Source organism: Equus caballus, chromosome 4 (assembly GCF_041296265.1).
Source record: "Equus caballus isolate H_3958 breed thoroughbred chromosome 4, TB-T2T, whole genome shotgun sequence".
Classification (NCBI taxonomy): Eukaryota; Metazoa; Chordata; class Mammalia; order Perissodactyla; family Equidae; genus Equus; species Equus caballus.
In genome coordinates this window covers 66,380,619-66,395,793 of record NC_091687.1, presented here as the reverse complement: position 1 = coordinate 66,395,793, position 15,175 = coordinate 66,380,619, and the positions used below count along the sequence as shown (strand labels likewise).

Sequence of the window (15,175 nt, the reverse complement as noted above, 5' to 3'; positions counted from 1 at the left end):
TTGCAGATAAGAAGACTGCAGCACATAGAGGCTAAAGAGCAATTAATTGATATAACTTACATTTCACCCAAGTTTTTCCTCACTCCACAGCCTAATCATAAAGCTGAATTGCCTTTCTTGGAAAATAAACACTATTGACTTAAGTACAACCCTGTTTAATGGGAAGTTTCAGTCTTAATTTCTGGGTCATAATCCAATTTCCAGGACCTAATATGTGGTGAAAAGAGATATTTATACTCAGACATGTACCCCCTCATGACTAAAATTATACTGTACTTTTCTTCTTTTTTTCCCTTCACAGGTTTAAAGATATTTATAACTTCCCCCTTAGCTGTATGCATATACTGTTTCTCATGTTTGTTACTTTCAGGTGACTTGAAAGATGGTAAAAATAAGACGGAAAAGAAGGATCAATCAAATGTCGGAAATGATTCAAAGAAAACAGATGGTAAGAGCAAAATTCCCATTACATTTTTCAATAAAATGTGCAATTTAATGCAATCTTGTTATAATTACACCTATAATTGAAATTGTGGTTGTTAATATGTTCTTATCTTATACCCTGAAAAAACACTTCACTACATTTAAAGAGTACTATTCTCCCTTTTTCAATAATTTACGAATTATTGTTGTCTCTCTTCTCTTCCACCATACTTTCTCCATCACAAATGCATTCTATACCCTTTTTTTTCCCACTTGCCATTTTTCACTTTGAACTTTATAAAAAGTTGATTCTGGACTTGCTGACTATAATGGAATGAAATACGAATCTTTGATAGTGAATTGTGCAGCATAAATGGGAAATGGTCCACGTTTTTCCTTTTCACATTTTTTACCTTTAATAGATTATTACTTTTGGCAAAAACAAAAACAGAAATCTGTTCCGTGTCATCATTATGTTGAGAGGCCTACGTGCTGGGGAACATACATAGCTATAGAATATTGTTTGATCAGCAAGAGTAAGTCTTAAAGGCAAGCTTTGAATGACAATCCCAAACCAGTTAGAGTGAACCTGCATTGTAATGCGCTTCATGAGCACTGCTTGTACTTTTCATAAACAGCATTCCACTCTTTCTAAAACCTGAAGATTCAAATTATATTACCTTCTAAACGTTGAGCTATCAGATTGAGAAAACTGCTTTCACCTTTTATATAAATCTGTTTCAGTTGTAACATGGGTTCGTTCCTAGTTATTCCTTCATTCATGTATATAATATTAAACTAAAAATGAAAGTTTCTTGGGAGTGGTTTTTGTTAGAGTCCCAGACTCGCTTTGAATCGTATCTCCCTGGAGACATTGTATTGGATGCTAAGCTGTTTGAATGGTTTAGTTATGATGCCATTGAAGAACGAATGCTGGGTAGTCAGGTCAAGGAATCAGAAGAAATGTGAACACACTCCTCACACATCTGTTAATAGAGGAAACGGCCCCTTTAGCTTTTATCTCTAAACCTTTGTGATATGCTCTCTTTACTCGTATGCATGAAATCCGTTCTCAAACTTTCCTTTAAGATCATTCAAATAATTCACTCCACGTGTCTTATCACGTAATATTTGGGTAACACACGTGTAGATTTTCAGGAAATTTTTTATGCCATCAGAAACCACTTACCTAATAAGTATACCCTCTTTGAATGATTGTGACTAAGATGTGAGGTACACAGAGATAAAATAGAATTCAAAATGACAGTCTCTTAGCCAGACTCTGTTAGGGGTAACATTTGTTCAAATACCAGAGGCTTTTTGCCAGATATCATTCGACCCAAGTCAAGGTACCACAAACAAGAACATATACAGTAGGGGAGAACGATGTTGACTATAACCCCAATACCTGGACACCTGGCCCATCCTATATCCAGTGACTAGCCCATCTGAATTCCTACAGCATAAAAGCCCAGAATAAACTGAATCTCAAATCTTTAGCATGGGGTCTTGAATCTTGTTGAGTTTTGTACTGTGCTGCAAATATCTGTTATAATGTCATGTGGGCATTGTGGATTGAATTTTATTGTCTTCATTAAGTCTTTTTGTTGTGTATTTTTTTAACTGACTTTTCCCCAAGTATTTAAAATAATTAAATAGTTTTGTGGCAAGGGGTGATGAAATAGATATTATGTTCTATTATACAAGTAAGTGTAAAGCTTGATTATTTAACGAGCAGGATTCTTGATCCCATAGGGCAGTGAACAGAATGCAGTAAATAAAGAAGAGATATTTTCTGATGTCTATCCCTTTTTCCCTCCGTAACACCAACCTTCCACTTCTTCAAATGGGGTCTGGTGTGTCCACATACTTGCAAGTTTGTACACAAACTTGGGCATGAACAACTTTGTATTTTAATTTCGTTGATGGACTAACATGACATCAGTCATTATCATTGCTTTGATCTCATCAGGACTTAGATAATTGGGCTTTAGCTACTTGTGCTATCTCTGCCCCAAATCTTTCCTAGAACTAAAGGTAATTCTTGGTTACATGAAGTGGAAAAGAATTTGATCAGTCTCACCTACCCCTTCCCACCGTGGTCATTAAAACTCTTTATTTTAGAAAATTTTTAAAAGGATATATATGTAGATCTGTGGATATATTGATTTTTAAAAACTAGGAACAACCAGAGACACATTTTGAGCATTTCTTTTTAATGGATCCTATTACATCTTATGACCAGAGGGAGTCAATTTAACTGTTTTTAATGTCCTTACCTCTGATCCAAACATTGGGAACCAATGGTGACCAGCTCTGTCTAATTTTTGAGAGGGAATATCCAAACATAATTCAGTGCCCAGTGTGATCAAACCCACTATGGTTTTAAGTTTCAACATTGTATGCATTCAGAAAGAAACCCATTGGAAACTGGACCGCAGTTGGTTATTCTCAAACACCAATGAGCTTAGGCAGGCATAGAGGGAAGGAGCATGTGCTGAAGAGTAAATTATATTCTGGCATAATGAACACATTGCAGTTGTACATTATCTCTGTCAGGCTACTGAGGTACTCTTTGGTACCTGCAGCACTAATTTTCTAACTGACTTCAAAGAATGAATGTCCTTTGAAAATACCTTGTTTACTCTTAGGGAGAAATGTACTAACATGAAAAGATTGGGTCTGTGAGCCAAGAGTCTCTCAGGGCCTAGACTTTTATTGCGTCATTGGGAGACTTATGGGGTACCATATTAAAGATCATTTTCAGTGTGTTTAGTCATGTTTGAAACAGTATAACCTCTTGGGCATGCCGTAATTTTTTTATAGTTGTCCAGAAGTATGAACTTGTCCTTAACTTTACTTGACTACATTAGCAGAGATATAAGAGATAGCCACTGTTTGTGTCACTCAAAAGATTGATTATAATTAGGCCCTGCAGGGTTATTTGCCAAGTCCCAGGAAGGGAGTTCAGCAGGAACTTCTCCTTCATTGAATGTTCTGGGAATTGGGTTGTATAAAGATTTTGGTTCATAAAATTTAAAAGTCAGTCGTGAAGAGTGGAAAGAGTGGGCAAAAGACAATGTATGGGACATCTGCTTCTGCCAAAGAGGATTAACAAGAATTAGATTTAGCCATCCACCTGAAACAACAAACAGAAAAGACAAGATGTGTGGAGGAATAGTTTTCAAGATACGGGACATCAAGAAATGAAGGACAGTGATCTCTGAGAGACAGGAAACCAATGAAGTGAGCCCTACAACTGCCCCAGCTTGCTGCCTTAAGAGGGTTCCCAGGCAGCAGAGGGAGGGGAAACCCAGGCAAACCTGATGGACTCCTTGAGTTTAGGAGTTGAATAAGGATCCAGGGAGACCAAGGTGGCTAGAGTTAACAGGATAAAGTACCAGAGAGGAGAAAGCTGCAGGGAGATAAATATCCAGAGATCTTAAGAGTGTTCTTCAGAGTACTGATTGACCCATACAATGAGGAAACTACGTGAGACCAGGAAAGGACCACTAGAGGGAATAATCCAGATGTTCACACTTCACACAGGACAATAAAACTGCCTATTCCCACCAGCCAGACTTGAATACTTCCTAATTTAAAAGAAATTGGGTAGAATACTCATATTATCTTGCCTTAGTAGTAAGGAATAATTAGCTTAGGCTAAATGCTGCTTTTGTCCCACCTAACAAATCTTAAAAGCAAGACATAAAAAGATCAAAGTGTTTCCATGTAACTGCATCCCAAAATAAATCTCACACATATATATATGAATACAGAAGTATCCAGTACCTTCACAGTGTCTAACATCGAACCAAGAATTACTGGAAATGCAAAGAAGCAAGAAAATACTATTCAATAAAAGGAAAAAACCAACCAATTGAAACTAACCCAGAACTGAGATAGATGTCAAAATTAGCAGAGGAAAATGTTAAAGCAGTCTGATAACTGCAGTCCGTATATTTGGAAGTTGAATAAAGTTGAATAGAAACATAAAAGATATAAAAAAGACAGAATAAAACTTATAGAGATAAAAACTATAATATCTGATATGAAAAATACACTGGGTGGTATTAAGCAAATAACATTGTCCAGGATTAATGATAAATACACTGGATGAGATTAGACGTTGTAGAAGAAAAGAGTAGTGAAAAATTAGCAATAGAAACTACTCAAAATGAAACACAGAAAAAAAGACCAGAAATTATTGTAAAGAGCATCAGTGAGTTTTAGGACACCTTTAAGCAGCCTAATGTATATGTAATGGGAGTCTGTAAAGTAAAGAAGAGAGAGAGGAGGAAAGAAAAATATTTGATGAAATAATGACTAAAACTTTGCCAAATCATGAAAACTGTAAATCCATAGACTCAAGAATCTCAATAATGCACAAGCACAAGAAATATGAAGAAAATTACACCAAAGCATATCGTAATCAAATTACTCAAAACCAGTGATGGAGAGAAAAAAATTACAATAGCTAGAGAAAAAACCCACACATATGTATAGATGAACAAAGATTAGGGTAGCCATAGATTTCTCATCAGCACCAATGCAAGTGAGAAGACAGCAGAGCAACATCTTTAAAGTGCTTAAAAAAAATTTCAACTAAGAATTCTATACCCAGCAAAAATATCTTTCAGATATAAAAGCTGAAAGAATTCAGCACCAGTAGACTCACGCTACAAGAAATGTTAAAGAAAGGCAGAAGGATAACTATGCCAGATGGAAAAAAGGATCTGCACAAAGGAATTAGGAGCACTAAAAATGGTAACTAGATGGCTAACTGTACAAGATTTTTTCTTATTATTTAAATCTCTTAAAGATAATTGACTGAACAAAATATTATATTGTTGTGTTTATAACATATAAAAATGTATGACAACAATAGCACAAAAGATGGAGGGGAGAAATGGAAGAATACTATTGTAAAGTTCTAATATTATACCTGAAGTGGTATAATATCATTTTCAGGTAAATTAAAATAAATTAAGAGCATGTACTGTAAACTCTAGAGCAATTACTGAAATAACAAAACAAATAGGTATAACTAATAAGCCAACAAGAGAGAGAAAATAGTATCATAAAAATAATTAATCCAAAGGAAGGTAGAAAAAGAATAAGAAGGGAACAAAGAACAGATGAGACAAATAGGAAACAAATAGCAAGATCATAGACTCAAAACTAAGCATAGTGCTTATCACATTAAATGTATATGACAGAAACATTTCAATTAAAAGGCAAACATTTTCAGATTGTAAGACCTAAGTCTATTCTGCCTTTATCTAAAAAGACACAAGCAGGTCAAAAGTAAAAGGATAGAAATTGGGATACCAAGCCAACAGTATCAAAAGAAAGCTCGAATGGCTATATTAATATCTGACAATGTAGATTTTATAGCAAACACTATCACCAGAAGTAAAGAAGTTCATTTTATGATAAAATTGTCCATTTATAAAGAGGACATGACAATCCTTTACATTTATACACCAAAATACATGAAGTGAATGTAAAAAAAATTTTAATCTACAGTTTCATTTGGAAACATGAATATGCCCCTCTCAATTATTGATAGAATAAGTAGATGTAAAATCAGCAAGGAATAGCTGACTTGAACCACACTGTCAACCAACTTGACCTAATTGGTACCCCACAGCACCCAACAGTAAGAGAATACACATTTTTTTTCAGTTGCACACAGAACATTTATCAGTATAGACTAGATTCAGGGACATAAAACAAGTCCCAATAAACTGAAAAGGATTCAAGTCATACAAAGTATGTTCATAGGTCACAATAGGATTAAATTGGCATAAAGATGTTTATATTATTTTATTATCCTTTTAATAGCTATAGAATCTGTAGTGATATTATCATTTTTCATACTTATAATTTGTGTTTTCTCTCTTTTTTCCTAGACCAGTCTGGCTAGAGGTTAAGAAATTTTATTAATCATTGTCATTGATATTTTCCATTGCTTTTCTGTTTCTGTTGCATTGATTTCTGATCTGATCTTTATTATTTCCTTTTGTCTGCTACTTTTGGGTTTGGTTTGCCTTATTTTTCTAGTTTTGTAAGGTGGAAGTTAATGTCATCGCTTTGAGATCTTTTTCCCTTTTCTAATATAAGCATTTAGTGCTGTAAATTCCCTCTTAAGTACTGCTTTATAGCATGCCACAAATTTGGGTATATTGTATTTTTATTCACATTCAGCTCAAAATACTTTATCATTTACATTTTTATTTCTACATTCACCCAAGGGTTATTTAGAAGTTTATTGTTTAGTTTCCAAATATTTGAGGGTTTTCTAGTGATAGTTGAAATTTAAGTTCTCTTTAAATTGATGTATAGATTCCATGCAATCCCAGTTAAAATTCTAGCAGGGTTTTGGTAGAAATTGACAAAGTGATTCTAAAGTTTAATATGGAAATGCAAAGCACCCAAAATAGATGAAGAAACTTGAAAAAAGAAGGAAAAAGGTGGCCTGATTTCAAGACTTACAAGGCTATAGTAGTCAGGGAAGTATGGTGTTAATATCAAAATAGACAAATGGGTCAATGGAATAGAATAGAGAGTCTATAAATAGATCCACATGTATATAGACATCTTGTTTTTGATGAAGAACAATCCATGGAGAAAGGATAGTCATCAACACATGGTGATGGAACAACTGGATATCCATACTCAAAATGGTGAACTTCTATCTTTACTTCACATCAGATACAAACATTACCTTCAAATAGATTATAAAATAGATCATTAACTTAAAATGATCATAAAATAGACCATAAACCTCATTTTAAAATGTAAAACTATAAAACTTCTAGTTAAGACAACAGGAGAAACTCTTTGTGATCTCAGGTTAGGCAAAGACTTCCTAGATATGATGTTAAAGGTACAAACCATAAAGGGACAAATTGAAAAATTATACTTTATCAAAATTAAAAACTTCTGCAAATTCAAAAGCATCTATATAGGAGAATGAAAAGACAGCCTACACCCTGAGAAAGAATGTTTGCAAAGCATGTATCTGTTAAATGACTTTTATCCAGACTATATCAAGAAATCTCAATATTCAATAATCTGAAAACAAATAACCCAAGTTAAAAATATGCAAAAGAGTTAAATAAATATTTCACCAGGGAAGATGTACAGCTAGCGAATAAGAACATTAAAAGATCATTGACATCATTAGGGAAATGTAAATTAAAAGCCAAATTAAGAACCATATTGAGAGAAAACAAAACAAAACAAAGCTTATCCAGGGGGAGATGATTTTACTCTTGTGTGTTATATTCACCTAGTAATTTCTTAGCTCTCTACTTTGCATGTCAGGACGCTTTGTCAGCTCGTTTTCTCAGTAAGGAGATGGTGTTACTTCTAGCCACTCGTTCTGAATATTTCTCAAGTTGCTCCTGTTCTCCTCATTAGGATCTCAATACAGGAAAGATGGAAGAGGCAGGAGAGCCTATGTTCTTGTTAGTCTGCCTAGAACAACTAATCGTGATTTAAAAGTTTGTTGTGTGTGTTAGAGGAATTTGCCAGTGATTTGATTCTTCACAAGACTGATGTCTCATGACCTTGACTTGCTACAGGGCTCACAGGAGTCACCTAAAGCAATGAATGTGTTTTTCCTGTTTTCTTTCTAAATGATCCCTACCAAGTTAGTTTGGAATGGAGTAAATAAATGCAATGGATGACTTGAGTTTTTTAGATGACTTTCATTCTATTATAATAGATGTAACAAGTTATTAATAAAAACAGTGGAAGGATGTAGTCTGAACCTTTACGCTTGAGTTGTACTTAAAATTCTTATTTTTCAAGTCAAGTTGAAAAGTTTCTGTTCGTTACTTAAAGGGCAGGCATCATGACTTCCTCTTCGGTGGTGTTGGCAGTGAGAGATAGCTGGGGCCTGTACAGGCCTGGAGGTGTGCCCTGCTCTGCAAATCCTAGGCAGGAACAGTCCAACAGCAGGGGACAGGGAGAGCTGAGACACATGTGTATCTTTACAACAGAGTTTGTTTCTGCCTTAGGTTCATGTCTAGAGATATGAGGAACAACAAAGGCACTGGCACATTTACCACTGTTCAAGAGGCTTGCGTTTGTTGAGGCCGTCATCAGTTTTTGTATCTGCATTGGCACCTGTATCCCAGTATTCTCAGAGAATCATACTCACCTCATTCTTCCTTCCAAATGTTTTCCCCCATACTACTTAGGACAATGGCAGTGGGCTATCTATACACCGGAATAAAGAACTGTCCTATTTCAGACCCATCAAAACCTTGGCTTGTAGTTGATGCCTCCTTTTATCACCTCATTGTTCCAATCCATGCTATTTCTCCTACAGGGCTCATTGTTATCACTTGTAGCTGATGCTGGCTTTGTATTGGTCCATGCAGAGCCAAAGAAACACTTGAACACGTTTACTCATTTTCAGCACACTGATATTTGAATCAATTCCATATACCCTAGGCATGGGGACAGCACAGGACATTTTGTATTCATTTAATGTTTTTCCCAATTTTGGAAAGATTTGTTTCTAAGCAACTGTCAATTTGATTTTACCCAGAATTCTAATGGATTCACAAGTCTTAGAGGACTGTGTTCTTAATGGCCATCTTAGTTCAAATTTCGGTGCAATTTGTGTTGCATAAGCCAGCCATAAGACAGTTTAGTAATAGAAGAGACTATGGAATCTTGAGAATTCTTGACATAGGAGTTTTGAAGTCAAAGTCACTTTGTGATTCTTCATTCTGGTCTCTATGTAAGAACTGTCTCATCTGGGAACCTTCATCTGGGAACATACAATGTATGTGAGAATATAAAAAGAGGCCTGCTGATTTGCAAGAGGGTCTCTACACATTGGCAGACAAAGGAGTTTCATATTGATAGTAAATGAAGAGTTGGTTATGCTGCAGAAGACTTGTTGACACTTAAATGAATACTTGTGACCAGTGCCTAGCTTTGACTTCCAATTCACTACTCATGTACAATGTGAAGTCTATCCTCCATGTATGCTGCCATGCTTGTGTTAACTGGCCAATCAGTGGTTTCTTTGTCCTAAAGGAAAACCTATTTGGGAAGACAAACCACATCAGAAAGTTGCTTGGTCAGCTGAGAATGCAAGGGGAGGTAGTTGATGAATTGTGACCTCGGGTAAAAGATCCTGATACATCTGCCTCCACCGTTTGGATAGGGACCATCTTGTGTACCCTATATCCTGACAGTGCAAGAGGCACTCCTCCATGACACCCCTTTTTCTAGTTTCCTTTTCGACCACACATTCAGCCATTAGACACGTTGATATCTTGGAGTAAATTATCATACTTATTCACTTTCAGTTATCCTTCATTGCATTTTTGGACCTTAATTTTGAGGAGAATTCTTTGTTTTTAAGGCAGATGTTCTCAAACTTTTTCTTTCTCATTTTTTTTTGACCTTAGTCCCCATATTTCATAGGCTTTATACACCACTGAAGGTATGCCCAGATCATGAGCTGTGGTGGGTAAAATAGGCCAAGGATGGTGAACAGCTCTGGGAACACCAGCTATTACCCTGTCCTTTTCTCTCACACCCAAGACAGTGCTACTATGAGAGCAACCTTGAATCCTTTCTCATTTACTTTAAAAATTAAACCTGTAAAACTTCACTGCTTAGCTGTTTTTAGCAATGAATGGTTTTCAATACACCTTGCCATTGATCATGCCACTGAAGTAAACGTGCTGCCTTGAGGTAGTTCCTACAAATAGTTAATCTCATCCTTTGGGTTTTTTGACTTGTTTCCTTCTCAGTGGAAAACCTTATTCTCAGTTCTGGGAGAATATCTCACTGTAACCATCTATGTATTGACAAAAAGTAGGCCTATCTTTTTTAATGAAGAAATTGCCCTCAACATGAGAATCCAGCATCCTTGTCAGTTATTTTCCATGAGTGTACAGGGACAAACATCTGGAGCACCCTGGGTCCCAAGTGAGATAAGTCATCATAACAACACATGTTCTGATTAAGATCCCATTTCCCTTAGCCATTTGTCCATGAGAACTCTTGTGACCCATTTACTTAATGTACTAACACATGGAACATCATCAGTAAACACTGTGGTTTAGCAAGAAGAGTCATGCAATATTTGTTTTTCAAAACAGTTTACATCCTTATTTTCTCAAGTAGTGTAATAATCCAGGTGTCTAACCCTCTAGTCCAATGTCCCTGTCAAAGGAAAACAACAAAAAGTTAATAAATGGAGGAGATAATTGCAAAATTATTTTTAGATACTTGTTATTCTCATGCATCTGGATAAGACCTCACTAATTAGATTCTAAAAGATTTTCTTGCTTAAACATTTGATTGATATACCTCAGTGTCATTTTCTAGTTAGTTTTAGAAGCTGTACTATAGGCTGTCTCAAGAGTTATGATGAGTTCAGTGTAAGAGTTATTGTGAGTTCAGTGATGCTGAAACCCTACATAATTGTTGCTTGGAAGGATTTGGGGGAAAACTATTAACTAATCCATGATATGTGGGTGGTAAGTGGTCAAATGGGGTGAACTCAAAAAATTTGCTTGCTCCTTTTTGCTACAGACTTATACTCTCGAGAGTGTGGAAGAACAAAGGCTATTACTTACACATGGTTCTAGCATCGAGGAGTCACAGTGAATCAGAACAGTTACCTCTTGTGGTTACAAACAGCCCTTTCAAACCAATGTATTTTTTATATAGTTTTAGGTTCAGTGAATATCCTTGTACTTTTCAAGTATATAATAGATATCCTCATGGTGGATTATAAAGGAACAAGATGACATGCTACTACTATTATCCTCCTTAGGTTTTTGTGTTATTAATATTCACATTTGTACCATCAAAACAGCAACCGAAATTGTATAATAGTGTATATATATATATATATATATATAGTATATATTATATAAGTATATACATATATGAATATATGTATATTGTGTGTATATATGCACTATATCTGTATAGCATGCTGTAAGATTGATGAGTTTAGAAAAAAGTTGTGTTATATTAAAGGAAGCTTCTAAAGTCAATTCATGCTTTTCACCTAGCCATTTAGATTTCAGTCTCTTACCAAATAACTACATAGTAGAAATGTCAAATAAAAGTATATTATGTACTCTTTGTTAGTGACAAAATTAATCTTTTAAAGCAAGTTTTCCCTTGAAATTATTGATATATAAGCTTTCATTATTTCACTCTATCTTCTAGACATTTCGTTACATTCTTAATGTACCATTGTATTTTTAAAGGAACTCTGTTTGACAGGGAGGATTATAATTTGGGGACTACTGGGGAAAAATGTGATCTTTCTTTTTGTTATTAATACATGTTCAGGATTAAAAATATCTTCTTAGTATTCATGAAATGAATATTTATCTGTTTTCCCCCGAGAAAAATTATATTTTGTCAGATTCTGTGCAAGGGATTGGAGAAACACAGTTAACAATGCATTTGTCAAAAGAGACTCTATCAACCTTTAAAAAAATTCTTTAAAATAACAGCTGCCTTTTTAACTCAATAAGAATTAAAAAAAATAAAATAAAATTACCCGTTAAAAAATACGTAAAAAAAAAAAAACAAAAAAAAACAGCTGCCTTTGAAATGAATATATGGCAAAGTGAGGAGCCAGCGCTGTCTGCATTGTTAGTGCCATTTCTTTTCTAGGCACCCGCATGCTAGAAGAGCTGTTGAAAAGGCAATATCAACAGAGTATCGAAGCTCCCTCTGTATTTATTCTTAGCATTCTCCACAGAAGGGCACCGTGATCTCTAGGTGACGACATCTATATTTCCTAAGTATTAGCCCTCTATGATATATGCTATTTTTATTCTATACCCTGGAGCCACAATGAAAACATGAGAAAAAATGTTTGTTTTTCTTTCATTCATTCTGAATCTCTTATTGCTTTTTGAAAGTAACAAAATTGGGAAAAACATAAAGAGCAATCAGAAGGATTCAGGTCTAAAATCTCATCTCATCCTCACTTAACTTTCTCTGAAGACTTCCTTAGTCTGTATGGTCTCTGGCTTCTTGTTGGCTTCAAAAATAGCTGATTCAAAGACTGATCGGAAACAAATCTCTTGTGTGCAGACCGCTCTACCCTCACCTGCACCAGAGGAGTGGTAGGAGCTGTTGATAGCTGACTTTTTTTACTTACTTCTTAAGAGTGGACCAGGCCCTGGGGCACTTGGAAAATTGAGTGTTTTCACTGTTTCCTTGGGTGTTAAAGTACCAGGTTCTTAATACAGAGAGTAATAGCAGTAAAATACTTGGGCAGTGTGGGGCAGAAGAACAGAGACAGTTAATCACGTATTTTAAATTTGGAAAGAAAGACCAGGCTATATAAAGGAAGAGAGAAGGCAGCAAAGTTAGGGAATAAAAGTTTAACACCGTCATTATTCTCAGTGATAGCACAGATGCCATGGATCAAAAAGACAAAGAAAGAGCACAACAGTTGGACTTAAGAACAACCATCCTTTCCACTGTTCTTATTCTGTGTATTTGGATCAAATGGGTAAATTTTAGGAGATGATGGCATGAGCAAGGTTTCAGGAAGTTATATTCCCACAGGTTTACTCACTGTCTATCTATCTATCTGTCTGTCTATCTATCTACTCTATTTTTCCATCCATCCCTCTCTCTTATCAGGGCTATTGCATTGGTATTATATCCAGTGAAATCAAAGAGAATGTTTGTTCTATAATCACATCCTCTATCATTTGGGGCAAGGAGAAAGCCTGAATACATGCTTTTGGGTATTTGGTGATAATCATTTCAAATCATTTAAAATAGCTGTCTTTCACTCATGACCTAGAATGGTGAACTCCATGCCTGAATAATCCTAAAAGCTGTCTCTAAAATAATGTTTGTTTGTTTGTCTTTAGTATTTCCCTATTATTAAAAGACAAAACAAAGCCAGCACCACTTATAAGCCCCACAGAAATTCTCCTAGACATTTAAAATTGTTTGGTTTTACAATATTTATTTTTCCCCAGTTTTTTCCCCTGTATTTAGTCTTTTACAACTCTTTCTGTTGCTTACAGTATCACTTTGTTGTTTTTGTAGAAAGTTGACTCCATAGGGAGGGAGCTATGAAAGACTTTCTGGGACTTGAAAATTTGGTTTGAATCCCAGCTTTGTACTCAGTTTACATCTTTGAGCTTGGGTGATAGTTGAATCAGGCTGTAAAATAATCAGACCCAAGAAAAATGAAAAAGAGAAGTGTTTACAGATGTTTTCTAAGCCCAGTGCTAGATTGTTATGAGGCCTGCCTCACAGATGCTCACCTTGTGATCTAGGAGTGAAAATTATGACTGATAAACACATTTTTAATCAAATCATGTTAACTTGAACTTTAATCCACTTCTTAAAACAATTATCTTTAAACCAAATGGTTTTATGCAGCATCTCCACTTACCTACACGAGTGGCACAAGAAGGCTGGAATAAACAAGGCCACGTTGTTGTAAATATCCATCTTCTATCTCTCTAAATGAAGTTGCCTAAAGATTCTTCGTTATTCATTCCCTTAGAGTAAATACACTTCTGTGAATTTATGCACCACGTGCTTCAGCCTTCAGAGCCCCCTGGCTGCACCTTTGTGAGATGTAAGAAGTCTTTGGTCAAGGGTCGGGGGAGGGGATGACACTTGCTCAGGTATTTTCTTGAATTATCCCAAGTTGGGTGAAGATATTTTCTATTTCAGTTCATCCATCACTCTTAAAAAGCTGGGTGAAATTAAGTACTTTTTGTGACCTCAAAAAAGGCAACATGGATTTACAATCAATGGAGGTCAAAGCAGCTATAACAAAAATGGTCATGTATCTCAGTTAAATAGAGTGGCTTCTTACACTTTGTCTTTAGGCCCTCATTTTCATATACTTTGTAATCTTACCCAATTTTAGTTTAAAATGATTTTGCTATTTTAGCTTAAATTGGAAAGAAATAGACAAAATGGAAACAAAACAAAGCAAGTATAGGGCATTTGAAGTTCAGGAGAGGAAGTGTGGAGTGAGGAGAGGAGCTGACCCGATTCACAAACCATGTCAAAGTGGCCTGGACAGCAAGTGCTCTTCCCCTGGGAGATTAGTGCCACAACTGGCCATCCACTGTGGGGCTATTTCTCCATAGGGTATATAAATTTTGACATATCATACCTTGCTAGTGAATAAAATATAAAATCAAAGTACTTGTGTTTCCTTTTTAATTTTTATTTCACGCTATGAAAGTCAAGATTAGAAAAGGGTGGAGAGAGATTTCCTACTCATCATTATACCTTTATCTGTCCCATCCACCTCATGCTTATTCAATTCACATCCTTTCAATTGAAAATTAATAATTTGTTGAACATATGCTATGTGTCAGGCATGGCACTACGTGCAAGAAGAATTATAAAGATAAATAAGGTGTATTTTCTCCTGTCCTCAAGGAGTCTACAGTTTCAGGTGGAGCATCTTCCAGCAGACAGCTGGATACTAGGTACCTTAGGGTAAGTGCCCTAAGAGGTTCGTAAATGGAAGTTACCTTAGAAAGAGCTTGTGTTTGGGAAGGCTGGGGACCGTCACTCAGGTCACAGACCCAGCTACACAATATATGCCTCTTTTTCTTTTACTGTTGGTTGTCCTTAATGACAATGAACACAGGCACAGCTCACACATACAAGCTTCCCTTCTTTACCCCTTCCCTCTGCTCCTTGATCAGCTCCTTCCCTCTATCTCTTGACCGGAAGGTTAAGGAGG

General features: G+C 35.7%; 1 protein-coding gene across 12 annotated transcripts in view; it reads left to right on the top strand.

Annotated features, from left to right (window-relative positions):
- PDE1C (phosphodiesterase 1C) overlaps window positions 1-15,175 on the top strand; it is a 602,480-nt gene that overhangs the window by 550,184 nt on the left and 37,121 nt on the right. For all 12 annotated transcript variants that reach the window (XM_023639476.2, XM_003364839.5, XM_014739137.3 and 9 more), the window contains one exon: window positions 371-448. In XM_023639476.2, the coding sequence (XP_023495244.1) occupies window positions 371-448 (78 nt within the window). The remainder of the gene's footprint in view (window positions 1-370; window positions 449-15,175) is intronic.